Source organism: Arvicanthis niloticus, chromosome 3 (genome assembly GCF_011762505.2).
Source record: "Arvicanthis niloticus isolate mArvNil1 chromosome 3, mArvNil1.pat.X, whole genome shotgun sequence".
Lineage (NCBI taxonomy): Eukaryota > Metazoa > Chordata > Mammalia > Rodentia > Muridae > Arvicanthis > Arvicanthis niloticus.
In genome coordinates, this window is record NC_047660.1 from 125,557,638 (window position 1) to 125,579,708 (window position 22,071).

General features: G+C 40.9%; 1 protein-coding gene across 2 annotated transcripts in view; it reads left to right on the forward strand.

The window, feature by feature from the left end:
• The window catches only part of Satb2 (SATB homeobox 2), a 173,344-nt gene that overhangs the window by 53,928 nt on the left and 97,345 nt on the right, over nt 1-22,071 (forward strand). For both annotated transcript variants that reach the window (XM_076931897.1, XM_034499047.2), the window contains exons 3-4: nt 15,118-15,244; nt 16,198-16,321. In XM_076931897.1, coding sequence (XP_076788012.1) covers nt 15,118-15,244; nt 16,198-16,321 — 251 coding nt within the window. The remainder of the gene's footprint in view (nt 1-15,117; nt 15,245-16,197; nt 16,322-22,071) is intronic.

Below are 22,071 nucleotides of genomic sequence, written 5' to 3' on the forward strand. Positions count from 1 at the left end.
GGTCTTACGGGCTGACACCCTCTATTGTTCTTGCTTCTCCCTGAGGACAGTGAGGTTCCCAGAGGCCAACATGATTGTGACCTCTCTGTGCTGTGGCTGTTTGGGGAGGTCATTTTCCTGTCGTTTTCCGATGCGAAATGTTATCATTTCTGTGAAACATGTCTCTGTGAAACACTTCTATAAGCCTTACTTTGCAACAACAAATATCTTTAATTACCCAGAATGGATGGTTTTATAAGGATGATACTCAAGAAGAAAGTTGAGTTCTTGGATTATTGCAGCAGCCTTTTTTTTTTTTTTTTTTTTTTTGTGGTGCTGGGAATTGAACCCAGGGCTTTGTGCATACTAGCCAAACACTCTATCAACTGAGCCATGTCCCCAGCCCTCATGGCAGCCATTTGTAATGTTCCTGGGTGAGGCATTATCTTTTAAAATTCTCTTCCTTTTTGACTCTGTTAGCATATATTTTATGGAAATAGTTTGGAAAAGATTGTCTTTTGTGGGAAAAGATTAAGGGCTTTTATGAACTAAGGTAGGACTAAGATGTTCAAAGAGATAGAGCTGGGGCCCATCACCAGTTGTTGGTGTGTAAAGAGTTACAAGAAGTAACTAGTTTTGTAAGTTATCCAAATACAGCCCATAATCAGAATTGCTATATTCAACATGTGCATGTCTTGTGTGAAATCATTTTCTAACCAAAATTACTCCTCGATGCAGAAGAGCAAGAAACATGTTAGACAGTGGACATATTCTAGATCATCATGGATATTCAAGAGGAAGAAGTAATTATATCCCATATATAATATTAAACCATCACATGACTTGGTTCACACAGTGTTTTATGTATGAATGACAGAATTTCCTCTTTTGGCTTATTATAAGGATTATTATTATGGGCACCAACCCAACCCAATGCTGTGTCACTAAGTAATTTTGTAGCATGGGTAAAAATCTCAAAGCTCTTGTTTCTTATTTCTTTGCTTTATTTGGAAAAATATAAATTAAGTGCTGAAATATAAAATATGTCACATGGATGAAACTGGAAAGGGAAATTTGCAATTAATTTTAGTTCACAGGGTTCTTAGAGCATGCTCATGTTTAAATATAATTATGTAAGATCTTTTTTTTCCCCTTTACTGGGTGTCAGGAACAAAGGAAGAGGGCTAGTGTACTTGAGAGTTGAAGCCATCTACTAGACTGACTGGTTCTGAAACATATCCCTGTGTGTGAGAATCACAGATTGATGAACTCCTGTCTGTAGGCATTAGACTCATCACTGCAAGTTATATGAAACAGTCTATCAGAACTTCAAAGTTGATAACCACTCAGTTTCTGGTACCAGTCAATTTGATTGTGGCCATGGGTATGTTGGTTAACTGCTTTCTTCTTGTGGAGCAACATAGAACACCATGAGAAGCCAAAGCGAACGCTTCACTGCTTGATGGAGTGATTGTGACAAAGCACACTGGACAACTGAAACTGAGGAGAGGCTAGCTATCATCTGCAAACACAGGATTAGGCATGGAGGAAAGATGGATGCTGGAGGTAGACATTTTCTGTGTTTTTATTGTTATGAATTATGGGGTGTAGTTGATAAAACAACAGAGGCATCATACACAGAAACACAGTGGCAGTAGTGAGATTAAATGGCACCTCTTTTGTTTTCCATTTAAGAATGTGAATGGCTAAATATATTCTTAGATTTGTGAGTTTCCTTCCTTTTATGGGTGAGCAGCTTGATGACAGTTTGCTCTGAGAATAAAAATGAAACACCATTCTAGTTATTTTAAGGATGGCTCAGTTAAAGGCAAGTAAAAAGGGATTCCATGTAACCTGTGAGCACTTGCCCAGCTCCCCAGATAGAGCCCAGGAGAGTTACTTATACAGTATCAGCTCTCACGAAAATTGTCTCTTCTCTATCAGTTTTTATTTTTATTTAATTTCTATACATTTTTGTGTGTTTTGTTTATTTGTTTTTAAGAATGGGTCTCATTATGTATTCCAGGTTGGTCTTGTGATTTTCCTGCCTTGGTTTGCTAATTGCTGAGGTTACAATATACACTCTCCCATTCAGCTCACCAAACTGTTTTTAAAGTCTAAATAAGTCTCACTGATGGACAGAGCCAGAGCCTCCCTCTGGTGGAGTGGAGAGACCTCGATACTGGATTCAGGTACTCTGCAATAGAGAGGCTTATTCTGTTTGGGTGTGAGCACGGGTGTCATCCTGGGGATATAGAAGATGCCAGCAGAGGGAAGGACCGAGCATCTCCCAAGGTGTCTCCTATGGATAAAAGGAAAGTAGGTTCTATTGCCATTTTAAGGTCTTTAGTTACTAATGGGATGATGTTGAGATTTCTGCTCCTTGCTTGGTATTTGTTATATCCTAATTTATGAATCCGGTGTGTTTGTATGTGAGGGTTACATACAGGACTGTAGGAGAGGAAACTCTGTAGAGCTCTGTGAGCACTTCCTTCTGTCCAGTGCTATGGTTCTGAGAATACGTGTCCTAATAATTGTTACCAACTTTGTTAACGTAAGAGAATCCCTTGGACAGTACTTCTTAGCTAGCATTTTTAAAGTAGAGAATATCCATGTATAGAGTTTCTATTTTTCTCTTAGGGTTTCTATTTCTCTGAAGAGACACCATGACCACAGAAACTCTTATAAAGGAAACCATTTAATTGGGGGTTGCTTACAGGGTTTAATCCATTATTGTCATGGCAGGAAGCAGGGTAGCATGCAGGCAGATGTGGTGCTGGGTCAGCAGGCATCAGGAAGAGAGACTCCTTGGGCCTGGCTTGAGCACTTGAAATCTCCAAGCCCATCCTAGTGACACACTTCCTCCAACAAGGCCACACCTCCTAATAGTGCCACTCCCTATGAGCCTGTGGGGCCATTTTCATTTAGACCACCACAGTCACCCACAGCTGGTAGTAAGTAGTATACTTGGTAGACTGATACTTGTTTTGTCTGATTGAACTAAATTCCCTTTGCCTGATTGATGTATGCACCATTGGTTTGCTCACCAACTGGCAGACCTTCAGTTATCCTGAATAGTTGTTTTCTATACTTAGAAAGGTACAGGGAGAAAAAGAAAAAGGAAAAAAAAATCTCTGCCTGAGAGACATAAAGCTGAGTGCTTGCCATTTTTTAGAAGTAGAATTTTAGTAAGGACAGACTAACCCACCAATTCAGTGTTGAATTTTTATTCAATATTGTCAACTTTTAAAATGTATTGGCTATTTTATTTATTTACATTTGAAATGTTATCCCCATTTCAGTGAAGCCCCCTATCCCCTCCCCTGTTCCCCCCTGTTTCTATGAGGTTGCTCCCTCACCCACCTGCTCCTGACTCCCCGCTCTGGCATTCCCCTATTCTAGGTCATTGAGCCTCCACAGCACCAAGGGGCTCCCCTCCCATTGATGCCCAACAAGGCTATCCTCTGCTACATATGCAGCTGGAGCCATGGTTCCCTCCATATGTACTCTTTGGTTGGTGGTTTAGTCCCTGGAGCTTTAGAGGGTCTGGTTGGTTGAAATTGTTCTTTCTGTGTTTTTGAAGTCTTTAATGCCTCTGTCAAATGACAATAATGAAAGCCACCATGATTGGACCCCATGTACTTGGGAGGCCTTTTGGTCTAGGATGTCAGAGCTGCACTGGCAGAGAGATACCCAGGGAGTCTCGGCTTGAGGATGGCAGCCCTGACCTTTTTCTGCCTTTATCAGCTTTTTGAAAGATATCTGTAAGTGCTGAGGCTGGATCTCTGGGATAATCTGAGAGGGCAGGTGGCACTTCTAAGACTGTGTCTATACAGTAATGGCTGGGTAAAGGGTAAAGGAGCTCTAGTCACTGAGATACAACAGACTGCCAAACTCAGTGTATAAGCCAGCTTTTTTTTTTTTTATTACGATGACAAAAATACGCGGGGAAATGACTTTAAAGGGGAGACAAGGCTCATTTGGGCTGAGAGTTTCAACCAGGTTAGTTGCTCTCAGGTCTGTTTTGAGATAGAGACATCATAGAGAGGAGAGCTTCTCACATTGGGGTAGCCAGAAAGCAGAGGGAGCAGGATATGGGGTGATTCACTTTAACGAATACCCCAGTGACTTACTACCTCCCACTAGGCCCAGCCTCCTAGCAGCCTGTTAGCTGTGTGCCCCTCACTGGTGGAATTAGCACTCTTTTACCTCTCAGTAACATCACCAGATGGGAAAACCACGCCTTCAACCCATGAACCTTTGAAGACATTTTCAAACCATAACACCAGATAGATCATTTGCTGTGTTAGCCAGTGACATTTTAGGATATTCAGTGTTTTGCTTAACTAAAGGCATCTCTCCCTCCAAAACATTCTAAAGAAGTAAACGCTTACTTATTTGATGTTAACTTAGCATTCTTGAATGCCAGTTGTACACAGTTCTTAAAAATTTCCTTAAAATCTCTCTGCATCTATTTCTGGGTGCATGCACATGTCACAGCATGCACATGGAGAGCAGAGGGCAACACACAGAATCAGCTCTCTCCTTTTACCATGTAACTTCAGAGGGTTGGGTGAAGGTTGGCAAACTTGATAGCAGGTGCCCTTGCCTGGTGAGGCATCTTGGGGCCCAGCTTTATAGTTTTCCATGCAGTTTGACTTGTGTTCTTTTGTTGTAATCATCCTTGTGAGTTAGGCAGGGCTTTCTTTGTTTCATTTAGTTTTCCTTTTGCTTTCACTGCCACGTGTTCTAGTAAAGAAAACAGGCCTCGGAATGGTACCCAGTCACAGCCAAAGCCTGCCTCTCTGCCCTCCCTGTTGCTGCCTGTCAGTGAAAAGACCTCATGGGCACATAACCCATTAGCATCTCGTGATAGTGGGGCTAGTGTTGGTAAGATAAATTAAATGATGTAAAACCTTGATAGCATCCAGTCCAAATTTGATGAGAATTTTCTAATGTTTATTCATATATTAGAAATAATTCTTCACCTGCCATATTGCTCATTCAGTCCATGCCAAGTCCACATATCCAGAAAGAAATAAACACAGTGGCAATTTGACCCAGACCACTTTCCTCCAGTACTGGCATTGCACCTTCTTATCAGGTATCCTGGCTGACAGTAGTGAGCATATTTTCTGGTGACTTAAGAACAAGGGAATCTGGGAATCACTTGGTCTCAGCTCTTCTCTGGTCAAGCATGTGTGGGTAGATCTTAGCCTTCTGGCTGTTGTGTGTGTGTATGTTTGTGTGTTTGTTTGTTTTGTGGGAACCCCGGACAGTGATTCTCAAGCCTGACTCCTCAGCATCCTCTCCATGAATCCTCCCATAGAGCTTTTGTTTCATAGGCCAGAAAGAGGTTCATAATTGCTCTAGGAATAAAGTTGGAGCCTACTCATTTAATGTGACCACCTCAAACAGCGCTGTCCTTGGAATGGGACAGTAAGAATTAGTTTCTGCCCCTTTCATTCCTTTCAAATTCTCACAAGGTGTCTGATCCAACTGCCATGGCTAATTATACGTATAATCAGTACCAATATCTAAGTCTCTACTACTTCACTTGCCCTTTAATTCATGTGACATTTCTCTGACATGTCTGAATATTCTATGGGGCTCATATAAGCTGTCATCATTATTCATCACCATGTGTGTTGTGACTGTAAGTCTGCCTTTGATCCAGTTCAAGAAACATTTGTCTGCTGAGAGAGCACCTATTATGTATTGGGCCCTTGGCTTCTCTTGTACCCGTTAAATGATAGTGGCATATTTCAAATTTTGTTTTACAGTATTTAAATATGACATTTCCCAAAATGCAAATTAAGGAGCTATCTGGACATCTCGTAAGTGTGAAGTATCTGAGACCTGTAAATCATGTGCATTATAAAGCTTAATAGGATAAAATACATGATGTACATCTCATGTACATAGACAGAAGCACCGAGAGTGAAAGAAAGAAATATTCGGAAGGGCACAAAGCAGACATTCTCCAAATCAAACACAGTCACCACTCTGACTTCATCCAGGTTTGCTTCCGTGTGTTATAGTTACTTAGTAAATGGCCATGAGATCTCTTGAGTTGGAACATAGATAAAAGTGTACTGCATAGCTGGGTGTGAGCACACGTTTAATCCCAACACCTATGAGCAGAGGCAGGAGGATCTCTGTGACTTCAAGGTCAGCCTAGACTGCATGGTCAGTTCTATAATAGCCTTGGCTATTATAGAATGACCCTATCTTACCAAAAAAAAAAAAAAAAAAGTGTACAAGATAAATAATGTATTTCTTGCATTCATTTCTTTTTTTTTTTTTTTTTTTTGATAATCTACATGCCATCTTAATAGTACCCTTAAGATCAGGCATTATGTAATCCTAGATTATAGGAAACAGAATATGCCAGAAGGGCTGTTCTGAAATATGTAATTGGGAGCATGAGATTGACAAGATTTCCCAAGCCTGCTGAGCCAGGTGGTAGAGGACCTGCAATGCCAGACCCTCAGGAAACTCCACTTTAGCTCCCCCCACAGAAGATTATGGGTAATTAATTAGGATATAAATATGCAAGGCAGCAGTTGTTTTAGATCTTTAGTGGATACTTCTGACCTTAGAACATGCAGAAATACTAGCTAAGTATGCTTGGAAGAGCAGCTACCATAAACAGAGCATGCCATAAGCAGAGCATAATCATGTAAGTCTAAGGCATTGTGTGTTTCCTATGCCTTTGATTATTGGAGATATTGGAGGGAGACTGAGCAGATACCTTTACTCAAATGTATTTCTGAATAAAAGGAGGAAGTAGGGAGGGGAGGAATGACTAGGAGACAAGAACAGGAGAGTTCTTGTTTGGGTTACCTGCCAAAATTAGTCCCTTAATTTGAAATTCTTTCAGACAATGATTGAAACTAGAAACAATAAGAGAAATTTGTCACAGATGAAAAGCTTGCAGCTGGTGAACTGGTCCCAGATAACTTCACACGACACTTTTCCCATTTGCCCAGTTCTCCATGTAATAGTTTTAAACGGTACTCTTATGAAATAAATAGCTAAATACCAACCACACTTTTTTATGGCCTGTCTGATATTTTGGCTGTTTTTCAGGAAAATTGGAATTTTGAAAATTAAATAAAGGTTTATAAAATACCAACTTCAGAAAGTTTTATTTAATTTTGTTCACTCTTTCTTCCCCCTCCCCTTTTTTCTCTGCAACAAGGTCTTTATTAATTTAGTCTAGTTACTTAGTGCTTATATTAAATAATCTAATAAAAATCAGAGTTATAACATAACGTTTCCCAAATGTGAAGCAGCGTCTATTACACGGGACAAAAATCTTTATGTTGCACAATGTAAAAACATGTATAGAATTACAAGACACCAAATGCTACTGTATATGTGTGTACATGTGCATGGTTTGTGTGTGTGTGTGTAGAATGTTTTTGTATTATAAGGGGGTTGATTGTTTTAAAAAGGCTGAGAAATGCTGTTTTTACCTATAGTTTATAAGCTACTCTAAAAATTAATTTTAGTTCTTAAATACCAATAATCTTCCATGTAATTTTCCTTGAAAAGTATAGACATGATATAACATAGGTTAGTGGTTTTTAAAATTATTATTGGGTGTTTTGCCTGCATGTATCTATGTGCCCGACATCTGTGCTTGCTACCTATGGAACCTAAAAGAGGGCATTGGCTACCTTGGAACTGGAGTTACAGGTGATTGTGAGCCAATGAAGATGTAGGGAATCAACTCAGTTCCTTTGGAAGAGCAGCAAGAATACCTGAGCCGTCTCTCTAGCTCCCAGGTTAATGTACTTCAAGAATTAAAACATTGGTTGTTTGTGTTGGTTAATAATACTCCGATTGTTGCAAGTGGATCAAATGTGTGTGGGAAATGGAAATCGTACTCTTGTGCTCATGTAAGCATGTGTGCATGTACCCTGTTGATTTCTAGATGAATTGATATAACAACAGAGCCTCAATGTCTTATTCTGAGTTGTTATTTGTTTTTGTCTGGTGTTTGCTTTTGTGCTGTTATAAATACGGGATTAAATGCATTCTAGGCTCCCAGACCAGTGAGTTAAGAGATTTCATTAATTTGTGTAAATTACAAAGCCAGCTGGATAAAGTAGAGTGCCCAAAGAATACAGTGTAATTTCCATTTTCTTTTACTTGAATGCATTTGAAATGTATAGAGCCTTTAGATTCAAAGTAGACAGTGTCGAAGAGTCAGTCTGCTTTACTAAGTTGTGTTGGGGCTCTGCCGGGCCACTCAAAGAAGAAAAACATGTGTTTCAAACATGGCCTTTTGTTTGCCTCTTCTTTTTCTCTCCTCACTGAGCATCATTCCACCACAGGTTCAGCAATAATAACTACAATTTATGCCATGTCCCTTTCACAGTTTGATGATATAACACAGCCAGGCCACAGGTTAGAAGCACAGGGTGAATTATTACATACTGCTAGGTAGTGATTTCCTGTGAACTGATTTATGGATAAATAATTCTCTGGTCTTATTATATAGGACAAGCAGTTTTTAATGTCTTTAACAAAGCATAGCCTAACAACAGAAAATGATACGCTGTAATGCAGGGACACAGTCACTCAGACGAGGGCGAACAGATGCCATCAATGCCAGGAGTTCTCTAGGTTTTGCAAGGGGTCTTGTCAGCAGTTGGTGTATTGTGGAAATAAGACTGAGAACCAGAAGCCCCAAGGCTTAGTTATTCTGAGACTAGAGATTTTATTGACACTCTTTTTGCTGAGATCTTTTCCGGGGAGTTATGAGATATATAAACTCCAGCCTTTGGAAATTAAAGCTAATGTCTCATTTTTCCCCAGGTTGAGTTTTCACTTTGCTTTTAAAATTTATGTTAGGATGCACCTGGAATAAAAGACAGTTACCCACCGAATTTTGAGGGTACTGTTGATATCTTGCTTGGTTGCATGCATCTGTCTCCTAGATGGATTTTTGTCAGCAACTCCCTCCATATTACTCAGCTTTGAGAACTTTCATGTACCCTGCACATGACTTGACACAAACCTTCATTGTACAAAATAGTTCTTACATTTGAGGTACAGGGGTGAAAGTTATTATCCTGGTTTATCTGAAGAGTAGTCTTACTTAGTTGTGTCCTTAGCAATTTGAAGCTTCTCTATTCAAACTCCATAATGCCAGGGACAAGATGGATTGGTATCTCTCTGCATATCTGTGACTCAGAGACACATGAGGAAAATGTGTTTAATGGATACTTAACACTGCATACAAACCTTCTGATGTTCTGTTGGTTAAAGCGTTCATCACCACATTCAATGCCACTTTAAGTGGTTTCTCGAATGTTCGACTACAATTTGCAATATCCCAAACTCTCTGCTTTTTATATATTAAAGGTTAATAACTTGAAAAACAGAAATTTTGCTTTGACTTTGCAGAATATGTGGTTTCTCATAGTCTAAACACTGATAAAAACACAGGAAACACCCATACATATACTATTGATAGTTCCTTCTATGAAATGTTAACTCTGACTCTAGGAGGATATTACATTGAGAGAGTAAAAAAATGGTTTCCATTGTTGCATCTTTTTAATTTTAGACAAAAATTGCTTCCATTTCCAACTTAATTTTATGTCACTAATGGGAAATTTACCTACAATTGCATTTTGTTATTTGGTCTGAATGCATTACACAAAGAGTGAATTGGCATTCTGTATTTTAGAATGAACAGATTTGTCTGGGTATAAACAGTTTTATTTATATTGTGCTCAATTCAATCATGTTAACATTTGTATGAATTTCAACTCCAAAATAAAGGCCCATAATTTGTGACTCAAAGACCTTGAAACTGCATCTGTAATAGTCTTCAACACCAGGCATTTTCTGAATGTTTGTAGATGATGCATTTCTTGGATGACTTGGGAGACACTGTTTATGTTTTCAGTGGTTCCTTTCAGGGACCATTTTCCCCAGAGAACTTCAAGGTGTAGATGATGACTTTTCTGCCTTTTGGCCTTATCACCTGGTGGCTCCTAGGTTTCATATGGTCCTTTCCATCAGAATAAATGTCAATGCCCTGATTGACATATGACTGAAGACAAACATAGCCCTGCTTGAGGGACTTATTTTGGGCAGGAGGACTCACACTTACAGTAACAGAGCTGAGTAGGAAAGGTCTAGTAGTTTAAACCTTACAAAATGAAGCCCAGTTCCTAGTCCTGGCTGTCATCCACCCATTTCTTTTCAAGTCACTTCCTCCTAACCTTTAGCTCACTTCCATGTACAATAATAACTCACCACAGATGAACGAGTGGTTCTTGAAAGCACCAAATGTTGGACGTGGTAGCTCATTCGTAACTCTAAGACTCATGAAGCCGAAGCAGGGGGATCATGTGTTTGAGCAAGCCTGGGTTACGTAATAGTCAGACCCTATCTCAAAAATGGACAGAGAAACAGGAAAATCGAAAACAAAAATAAACCAAGACAATAAAAAGACTTGGTACCCATAAGGTAGCGGAAAGGGATACTGTGATAAGACTCACAAACCAAGTACAGGTCCTCTCTGTGCAGCTGTGCAGAGAAAAGATTACTTCAGAGTGCTTGCTTAGAGTTCAACTAGTCCCAGGTTGGAATCTGAAGAATGTACATGATTCTAGAAGTGACTCTTGAGGATCAGTGTTCTAGACAAAGTGAGAGTGTGCTGTCTGTTCAGAGAAGGTAAGTGAATCTTCATCTGCCATATGCTTTCCTGGACATGTATGCATGCCCATTTGTGTCAAAGAAATCTGACCCCAGTAATATTTTTTTTTCCTTTTTACCTGCTAGAGTTAAAAAGCTTAGATTGTGGTTTTAGAAATAATATCTCTATACTGCTGGTTATGCCAGAGTTTCTGAGATTCCCCTAATGCTATGAGTTGGAAACTATCCCTAGAAGGCCTATGACAAATTTTCTTCTCTTCTTCCCTTCCCTTCCCTTCCCTTCCCTTCCCTTCCCTTCCCTTCCCTTCCCTTCCCTTCCCTTCCCTTCCCTTCCCTTCCCTCCCCTCCCCTCCCCTCCCCTCCCCTCCCCTCCCCTCCCCTCCCCTCCCCTCCCCTCCCCTCCCCTCCCCTCCCCTCCCCTCCTCTTCTCTTCTTATTTTTTTTTTTTAAATTCACTGTCAGGTTTGGTGACACCACCTTAAAGGCTGGGATGAATTTGCCTACACAGTAATTAAGCACTCCTGCCTGGACTGTGGCAGCTTTCTTTCCCCCCAGGGTAACTCCCTGTCCATCCAGCTCCTCCAAGGGAGATTCATCTCCTTTAGCTTTGCTAAGATGCTGCTGTGACCTCACTCAGAACTTTCCCAAGATGTTTGCCCCTGGGTTTTGTTGAGCATTTGTTATTCAACAATCCCTATTAGTTGAAAGCCTCATAGTAATGCAAAAGTGGGCATGGTTATTATTCCCACTTTATAGACAGGAAAACTGAAGTGTACAGAAAGGAAACAGCTGGTCCCAAATCTCAGTTTGCACAAACTCACCCCCAGCTTGCTGCTGCTAATTACCTTCCTGCACTAGAGTAACTAAAGTGTACATGCTTCTCTCCGATCTCTCTTTAGGACAAAGCTTTGTACAAAGGGCTTTATGTGTAACATATACATTTTCTTTAATCAAACTCTGTGTTTTTCAATTCCATTTCATGGATGAGCAGATTGAGGAACGGAGACATTAAGTAACTTGCTAGAGTCACATGATGAGAAGATGGTGGCAGCCAGGAGCGCTCTGTGGCGGCAGTTTCCTTGGAAGCCCGCACCCATTCATACTTGCTATGGATTACTGCTTCCCAGTTTGATTTCTTTAATTAACATGTGACTGCTATTCTAAGTAATATTTTTGTCAATTTTTTTTTTTAATCAGGGAAGGAGACTGTTCCAAAGAATGTTTTCCAAAGTGGATTAATGCATTAGGCAGACAACCTAGCTTGGAGGGACGGCACATTGAAGAGAGCCCCTCTTAGCGGTTCTGCCCTAGGTAGACAATTGAGTGTACACTGTGACCTCTCGACAGTGGAAAGAAGGAAAAGCAGGCACTGTCTCCCTGGCCAGAGAGAACAGCATGTACCCTCTGTTCCCTTGAAGCTGTAGAGACCAGCTTGGGGCAGATGCTCTGGGTGGAGGTATTCAAGGCCGTGAGGCACCTGCATGTCTAGTTACAGCCTAAATAAGTCTCTTTCTAACTCACTGAGTTGGGGAGAAAGTTCACCTAAATGAAGATAGCTATCTTCAGCCTACTACTTTGAACACACCTCTCCCTTTAAGGAAAATTATGGTTTATTTTTTTTACCAACTGGGTTAACTGGGTTTTGGTTTGGTTTGGTTTTTTTTTGAAATAGGGTGTCATTATGAAGTCCAGTCAGCTTCGGACTCTTGATATTTCTCCTTATTGTTAGGGTTACAGGCATGTGCTCCCATACCCAGTTCATTTCTCTCTGTCTCTCTGTCTCTCTCTCTCTCTCTCTCTCTCTCTCTCTCTCTCTCTCTTTCTCTCTCTCTCTCTCTGTGATGTACATATGTGTTTTGAGTGCATGTGCATATGTGTGCATGTGTGCACATTAGACATTGAGTGTCTCCCTTCATGGCTCTCACCTTATTTTCTGAGACAGTGTCTCTCACTGAACTTGGAGCTCACTGATTGGCTAAGCTGAAGGGCCAGCAAGCTCAGGGTTCTGCCTGTTGTGTGCCCTGGCACTAGTGTTATAGACACACACCACCATGCCCACAGCCTTTGTGATCTGAATTCAATTTCTAATGCTTGCAAGGCAGGCAGTTTCCTGACTGAACCACCCCCCACTACCATACCATATAGCTTAGGCTAGCCTTAGACTCACTGTATGGCCTAGGATGGCTTTGAATTTATTGAAATTATGGGCATTTGTCACCATGCTTGGCATGTGTAATGTATATGCAATAATCATATTTATATTAGGAGGCTGGTTTGGTGAATTTTGACAGATTTTATACTAGTGCAGCCACTATCCTGAGCAAGCAAGCCCTTCTGGTGAATTCTCTTGCCTGCTTGTCTCAGTTCTGTTCCCTTAGGTTAGTCTTGCTGCTCTTGGATTTGATATAAATGAAATTACACAGCTATATTTGGTTGTGTCTGCCTGCACTGTGTAATGTTCCTTAAAAAAAAAAAAAAAAAAAAAAAAGGGATGAGCTACAGACACATGGCAGGAAGAATGTCCCAGAGAACTGTCCCTGGAAGTTTGCAGGCTTCCTTTTCTTCAAATTACCTTCTTGGTCACGGCAACCAAAATAACTCGCAGATTCTTCCCTGTGCCAGTCCGAGAGCACAGACTCTGACATCCATTCTCTCCTGCATTCTCTTATCTGAATATAAAAAACTGTGCCTGTAGGATACGGTCAGTTTCTGTTGAACTTGTGGGTGATCATGACAATAGCTTTCTTAAAGGAAGTGAACATTGTACAATGATTTTCTTCGAAAGGTAGTAGGTTGGACATATTCCTCAGCGTCTTTTTAATATGGCAAATGCCAGAAAAGATAAAAGGGAAGGAAGCAGACCTGCCTACTCCAGGGTGGCTGTCCAGGGCCCTGGATGCTCATTTCGTGTCTACTCTGAGCTGCGTGCTGTGCACTTTTCATTGTGATGAGAGGGAATGTTAGGGAAACTATCCCCCACAAAAAAAAAAAAAAAAAAAGAAAGAAAGAAAGAAAGAAAAGAAAGAAAGAAAGAAAGGAAAAAAAAAAAAAAAACAGCTTTTCTTGGCAGGGGAAAGAGGACGTAAGGAGCCAGAACTGGAGACATACGGCACCATGAATGAGAGCCGCACTGCTTTGCTGGAGCTGAGTCCAGGCACTATTTATACTGTAGCATATTCGGCAGCAGATTGTTAAGTCTTAATACTGAAACAGTGCATCATTTTAATATTTTTGTTCTGTTTCTTCCCTGTTTTCAAGCATTATGTCAGGCAGTACGCGTTCATTTATCTCATTTGGGACAGGACATGCCCTCACCAGAAACTTTATTTCCTACCCTCTGAATTTTGCCCCACAGCTATGGAGTCATTTCGTGAATCTTTTAAAAGTACCTTTGCGTATGCAGGTGTTCTCTCTCATCAGTGATAAAAATATATGTATTTTGAGAGAACAATGTACTTAGACTCACCTGTATTGTCAAAAGGAAAAATAAAAATGCTATTTTTCTTTTATTTCTAAAGCATAACATTTTTATATGTGACAATTTCTGACATCCCATGGGGACCATCAGATTTTTCATAGCATGGAATAAAAGTTTTGTTACCCAGCGTCATTTGTGAAATGAGTTTCTTTATTTTTTCTTCATCAAATTTCTGCGTGCCCTGCACTCCAGACCAGAGGGGCCCATAGAAAGAATAAATAAGTTAGCATTTCATCACAAAACTGTCTGAGTATCCCATGAATCTTCTTGCAATAGAACTTACTTCCGAAGTTGCTGCTCTTTGCAGCCTAAGCTAGCCCAGGAGCATATCCAGGCCTACTACAGACACCAGGAAACCCACAGGGGAAAGGTACTGTTGTCATTCTGAAAAGATCCCAGGAATAAAAACAGAGAGGCAGCTGAAGGCACCTTAGGTAATACCTGCAACCAGAAAGCTTGGGGACTTCTGTTCTAGGGGTGCTGAGTGCTGCACCCCAGGAATCATACCCCATTCACAGTGGGACTGTGGAACCCACACAGCAGCCTTCTTGTTCAATTCAATTAAAAAATCAAGTCTTCTATTTACATGAAACTTGCTTTGTTTGTTTGTTTGTTTTGCTTCTGGGTCTGTGAAATCAGCAGCCCTGTATATTTAGCATCAGACTTAAGTTAGACTATGAAACAAGACTTTGGGGAAAGGAAATATCTGTATGGTTTTCTAAGTAATTTAAGACACAGGAAAACATAAAAGAACCAATTGTCCATGATTACACCCCATTCTTTTCATTCCTTATCTCCCTTGTGTAGTTCACTAACCCGGTTGTCAGCCAGGAAGAAATAGCTCATTGCACTGGGTTGTAAACTCTCAGAGTGGGTGCTCAGTGTTGACTGTTGAATGACCTTCTTGACATCGAACAAACTGGAAAGGTTTAATAAATAGCAGATATATGTTTATTGTGTTTTTCTTCCTTGGGCAGGAATAATCAAGCTGGGGAGGTGGAACCCTCTCCCCCTCAGTTATGTGACAGACGCCCCTGATGCGACGGTGGCCGACATGCTGCAAGATGTCTATCACGTTGTGACGTTGAAGATCCAATTACAAAGGTGGGGATTTCTGAACGGCTGTCTCTGCTTCCTCTCAGATGCTGCATGGATCTTCCATTCACTGTAGACATCAGCTTGTCTCTGTTAATTTCGAGACAGTGGGTGAACCAAAGAGAGGGGGGAGAGAGGAGGGGAGCCGGGGATGCCTCACTAGGCATCTTTATAGTCCACATTCCAACTGTTTTATGCTGTTTTCAGAGGCAGTGAACTGCTCACTCAAGGGGCTGCCTGATAAATCATTAAAAGTCTTCAGGGCAGGCAAAGGCTCTCTACAGCCCCTTTTGTGGCTTCTCTTGGCTTTCTCAGGAGCTTAATGCATAGCATCTGAAGCGTTAGATCCCTCTGCTGTCTTCTGGTTTGTCTGCTGAGGGGATGATTTGTTTAGTGATGTCTTCCTTTTTGTGGTGGTCAGTCAGTGAAAGCCTATGGCCTCTAGGGGGACCAGAAATGCTGTGTACCTCCCAATGTCTAAGGAGGTCTCTGTAGCCCTTTTATCATAAGGTGCCTGCAAGTTGTGTCTTAAGCAATGCTGTCCTTCAATGTAAGTTTTGTTTGTTTGTTTGTTTTTTGTTTTTTTTTTTCAAATGTTCACCTTTGGGAGAATTTTTCCTTTAATAGGGACTGAGCATCCCCACTTTTTTCTAGCAATTCTTCAGTTATTTTATGACTGGGAAAGAAGCTTGTCCAAATTTTTTCTGGAAAAGGTGAGCCTTCACACTTGATTTTGATGGAAGACCCATAATGAGTCTGCTAGGAAGGACCACAGTGTTGTGTCACTTGGGGGATCCATCACAGTCCTCAGAAGCAGCTTGCTCCCCTTCCCTTTCTTGGGAGCCTTCTAGGTATGACACTGAGAGAGGACCTAGAAGCCACACAGCACTTGCTGTGTGGTCCTGGGCAGCCAGGGCCATGGTTGAGGGCCATGTGTCACTCACTGTCCCTCTGTTTTGCAGTTGTTCAAAGCTGGAAGACTTGCCTGCGGAGCAGTGGAACCACGCCACCGTCCGCAATGCCTTAAAGGAACTGCTCAAAGAAATGAACCAGAGCACATTAGCCAAAGAATGCCCTCTCTCCCAGGTCAGTGTCTCTGGCAGGGTCCTCTCTGTGTCCTTTCTGCAGTTACACTGCACTGCTGAAGCCCTGATCTTACAGTGAAAGTTGCCATTTCCAGGAGAGCTTTCTAATGGCTTTAAGTCAGTGAGGATGTGTGAGATACTTTCCAGGCACAGTCATCAATATTCCCATTGTGTAGATAGGTCATTGTGACAGAGAGAGTTGCTTAAGCTTCATGTTGAAACTTCTGCTGGTTAAATGCCAGGTGAGGCCTTTGCCAGACCTCTCATTCCAAAGTCAACATTCCCAGTGGTCGACTTACTTCATTGGCAGGATGGATTGGCCATGCTCAACCATACATCTTGGTATGTAGGTGATTCTTTGCCATTTCATTGTTAGAGATTGATCTTCACTATATTTATATATAATGTGCATATTATATATAATATGCATATTATACATACATATATATTTTAAAAACTTCTGCAAAAATATATATTATATATAATATGTTTGTGGAAAGGTTTTTTTTGTTTTAAAATAAAGTTACCACACAAAAATGCATCATTAGAAGCAGCGACGACTCACTTTTGTATGGTCATAGACTAAAAGAGACCATGGACATAAAAAAACGAAGCACTCCAGGGGAGGAACCAAAGCTAAGTCATATTTTGTTTCCCTGCAGGAGCTTGGCTGTTATATAAAGGTTCAGTGGATAGTATATGTTTTCTTGAACATTGCAGTGGCCTATAATTTAAAAAAGAAACCTTAAAGACAGAAGAGAAATGTGGAGAAGTCCATAAAAAGGCAACAATTGCAGACTGTGTGTTTAAGGGGAAGTCATGATTTAGCTGTTCTGTCTGGCCAGATGCTAGAGAAGTATAGGTTGTTGTTGTGTGTCTGTATTTACTTTTTTATTTCACCTCTCAAAGCATACATAAATCGGAATAGCCACTCTTGTCCCCTGATGCCTTTGAGAGTCACCAAATCTATAAAGCAGCCTGAATGTGTCACAAACACAGCATCTGGTGTCTCATTTACTCTCGGCTGGCTTTTGACTACGAAACCTCAGATCTTGAGAGTTTTGATAATTCACCTCAGCAGGGCTTGCTCACTCTTAGCTCAGCATAGTTTCCTTTGAGGGTCAAGAGAACTGAGTCACAGCTAGCCTCGTTAACAGCAAAGTAGAAGGGAAGACACATAACTCCAAAGCCATGCACCATCCACTATTCTCAAAGTCTTGATAGAAGTCTGGGTTTTTGTGGTAAAATATTTGAAAGAAGGATAGTCTTTTGCAGACAAAATAAGAAACAAAGGGACAAAAAATAATAAAAATGACTAATTGGGGGTGGGGGTGGCAGTGCACTTATGTAATCCCCATATAACAAATAGGGATAAAGAAGATTGTAATGAAGGCTAGCCTCTGTCACATAGCAAGTTTGAGGACTTTTCATTAGTCAGCTTCTCCTCTTAAGAAACTATGAGGGACATTTCCTTGTCCTTGGCCCATGTCAGCTTCTTGCCAAGCAGACCCAAAGGCTCTCCACCTCCCCCCTCCCCTTTTTATTTTGTTAACAAGACTGAGCCTGTCTTAGGTCGTTCTAACAAGAATGCCTTCCTTACCCATCATGGAATATGCATTATCAAAAGCAATACACTTATGTCTTAGGTTGGTAAGGCTCTGTGCAGAATCTTACCCATCCTTGGCTTGCCAGCCTGTTAATTTAATAACTCTGTCTGGGGGTTCATTTTCAGGTTCAAGCCATGTACTCTGGCTGCCAACATGTTGATGTTGTTAAAGATAAGCTTTAACATAATGGGCAGGAATAAAAATATTCCCAGGACAAGAAGGGCTAACCTGATCAAGCTATATATGTCATTCCTGAGGTTTGACCAAAATGGAAATACTGACCTCAGGCCATGGGCTGCTTGGCAGGAATATGATATTGGCCAAGGACAAGGAAGTAGGCTTCAAGCAGGAATCTAACATTAGACTAGAACAAAGAAGTAATTTCAGGTAGGAGTCTAAATCGTAGGCTACAACAAGGAAGTAATCTCAGGCAGGAATCTAAATATTAGGCCAGAACAAAGAAGTAATTTCAGACAAAAATCTAAATTTTAGGCTAGAACAAGGAAGTAGGCTTCAGACATGAAAATGACCTTGGACTAGGATAGGGAAGTAGGCTCAGATACTTTGGTCATCCTGATAAGCCTTTAGAAACAGTGATCACAGGAGTGTTCACATAATTGGATTTAATGCCTTGCATTTTCTTTGACTATTTGTGTTTATTGTCTTGCTTGTTTTTCAACTATTTGCATCTATTGTATTGCTAGACCCTCAACCTAGAACTGACCTTAATATATGCATGTAATCAAAATGGTATAAAAGCATAAAGGAAGAGGGGGTATAGGATAGGGGGCATCTAGGGAGGGGATATGGGGAAAGGAGATGACATCGGTATTGTAAATAAATAAAATATCCAATAAAGAAAAGAAAAGAAAAAAAAAAAAAAGAAACTATGAGGGCCAGTGAGAGGGTTCAGTGGTAAAGGTGCCTGTCACCAAGCTTGAAGGGCCTGAGTTAGATCCTGGGACCCATATAATGGAAGGAAAGAACTGGATTTCAAGAGTGGTCCTCTAACCTCCATGTCCAAACTGTTGCGTGTACCTCCACATAAGCTAAATAAAGAAATACAAATGTAATTAAAAATCTAAATAAAGTAGAGTTTGTATGTGGGCGGTGGCCTGTGAGCATGAGCTCATGCAGGCCTGCAGTGGAGGTTCTGTGTGGCACTTCCCAGTGCATCTAACTGTGGTCAGTGAGCTTTCTCATTTTCAGTCTCTAAGCCCTCAGTTTGGAAATCAAACTATACTTATAATCAGGTGTGACATCTGTCACCTGGGCTAGTTAAAAAAAAAGTGAGTTTAAAATTTATCTCAAGAATCTAAAAGCAAACTTATTTTTAGATCTCACAATCTAGCTAAAATAAGTATAGTTGGTCGTGTGTCCCTTAATGATGGAGGTTCATCTTGAGAAATGAGATGATTCCATCAGCATCATGTGAACATACAGAGCATGCATACAGAATGTAGATGGGGAGGTCAGGCACTCAGCAGCCTTGTGGTGCAATCAAGAGCTGTAGGACACGAGAGATGCACAGTGGCGCTACTGAGACAGCATGGTGTATGGCTTTCCAGTAAACTTTTGTGTGTAGGAGAGCATACTCCAAAAAAGGAAGAAGGAACAATATAGTATTTACATAAATCAGTACCAGGGATGTTTGTGATCATTGTCAGGCATTGCATATTAATATATAGCTGTGTGTGCTATAGTTTTTTTTTTTTTTTTTTTTTTTTTTTTTTTTTTTTTTTTATGACTGGCAATGTAGTAGATGTGTTTACCTGAGTATGCTTGAAAAACAGCAATAGCTCATTTTGTTACAATGTCATGTCACTGGGAGATTGGTGTTTTTCAGTTCTAGTAGTCTTTCAGGACCACTGTTGTATGAGCTCACTCACACCGAGTAAAGTACCTTTCTACAGCACATCATACAGCAAGAAGAACGATATACAGTAGTGTCAGAATGGAAGGTGGGAAGGATTTTAATCAATATTCATCACATTGTGCCTTCACTGTCTCATCTGGTCTAAGTTGTTATTGACAGGTTGTGGTAATACCAATAGCTTGGTGGTAGACCACTTGCTTGACACAAAAAGCTCTGAGTTGGATCCCCAGTATTACAAAAAGGAAAAAGGTGATAAGTGATGAGAAGATATTCTCCTGTGTCTGTGATATTAAATTGCTTAAAAGGGCTTAGAGTGAGTTGTGTGGTACATGCACATCCTCTGTGTCTCGGGACCTCTGGAAAATATTGGCTTTCATAGAAGTGGAAGTTGCATGTACTGGATCTGTGTTAGCTCCTCCCAGCTTTGAGCATTACTAGCTAAGTGTGGAATTTCTAACCTACGGGTACTACCACCACAGTAAGGTCTTATACTACATTCCAGGATCTCATGATTCAGGCTCAAGGCATGAGAATACACTTATCTCCTTTAAGTTTAGTGGATTCTCATATTAAAAATGGGATGATTCCATGCACCATGGCCTTTGCTGTACATTATTTCCAAAAGATACCTGTGCTTTTAAGTTGTCATGATGGTGCCTGACAACTACTGAGCATACTCTGTGCTGAGTTAATATGAGTAATTGTATCATATACTCAATCAGTTCTTTCTCATAGTTAAAAGTTGTCATTACCCAAGGACTGTCTATTTTTGCTATCCAAATTCCTTTGCTTAGTTCATAAATTGAAATCTATTCTGTGTTCTGAAGCAGTAGAGACACTCGTGTGTAATAATCTGGGGAAGAGAGTTTGACTGAGGCGGGTGCCCAGCCCCCTCCTTTTTAAAGCAGATGCATGAAATTTGGGCCCTGGTAATCGAGCCCATAGAGGACACCTTCTCCCTGCCTTCTCACAGAGGCTCAAGATGGCCTTGTGCAGCACCACAGAACTGGTAGCTGGACCAGGGTCCAGAGAATGGCTAGAGAGGGAGATAGAGATTGTCTGGGACCAGAGTGATGTAGGTTGTAGCCTCACCTTCTGGACCTGGAAGAGTTAAAGGACAGCTCTAGAAAGTCCTTGGATGCTTTCTAGACTCGCTTTTGAAAGGAAGTCTGACTTTGACTTGTACGTGGTTCTCTATCCTGTGCCTTCCCAGAAGACAGCATTCATCACAAGCTAAGGAGACGGTGAGCATGTTTGAGAGTTCACACCCCAGTGTGGCAGTGACAGGCAGCTTTTATTAGGTAGCTTCCATGTTAGAATTTCTATTATTATGACATTTGAGTTTGGCATTTCAGAATTTCATCCCTGTCCCTTCATGTGTTAAATTTCAATGACTCAGACATCCCACATCAGAACTATGTGAGACACGAAGAAGAAGAAGAGGAAAAAAGGACCGGAGATGGCAGCTTGTCACTTTCCTCAAGGTCCCACTGTCTAGGAAGAGTAAATGCATCTTAGACCAGAGAGGGAGCTAGTACAACCTGCTGCTGCACAGTTTTATTTGGCTACAAAGCAGGTCTTGCCAAGGCAGATCCTCTAAGGGCTGGAGGCAAGGCATCTTAAGTCTTAAGAGACACTTGAGTGACAGTGGGTTTTTGCATTTCCAGTGTTCTGTTCAGACCTAGAGAGCTCAGAGCTCTCTCTACTATCTTACCTCAAAGGGGGGAAATGTCCTAAAGCAATCAGCTGGGTGAGGCTAGCCATCTGTTGTGTGGAAAAGGCCAAAGAGGTTTCTGTGAATTGAATTAGGGACTTCTTCCTCCACTTGTACCTAGTGATGAAACAAAGAATCAAGTCTGACATTTTAAATGTGAGTCTGTCTGCTGGGGGTTGACGTCCCCCGCTATGTTGCTTACTTTGATTCCCTGTCATCCTCTCTATCTGTGCTGTGTTATAGAAATGTCATTAGAAGCTCTAAGCTTTTCTGAGCTTTTCCATGTCTGGAATGACTTTGTTTTGTTGTTGTTGTTGAGACAGGTGAGATTTATAGGCACAATCTCAAACCTTATGCAGGTCATTAGGATGGCTTGAGTGTTTATGCTCACTTGCTGTTACACACATTTATAGAAATCAAATGTCCATATGAAACAGTCAGGTAATTATACCTGTCACAGTCGTTCAGGTGTGAGTGGGCATCTGTCCAGTGTTTTGGCTCAGACATACCATAGGATCAGGAAGTGTCTCTCTGTAGGACATCTAAGTCAAGAT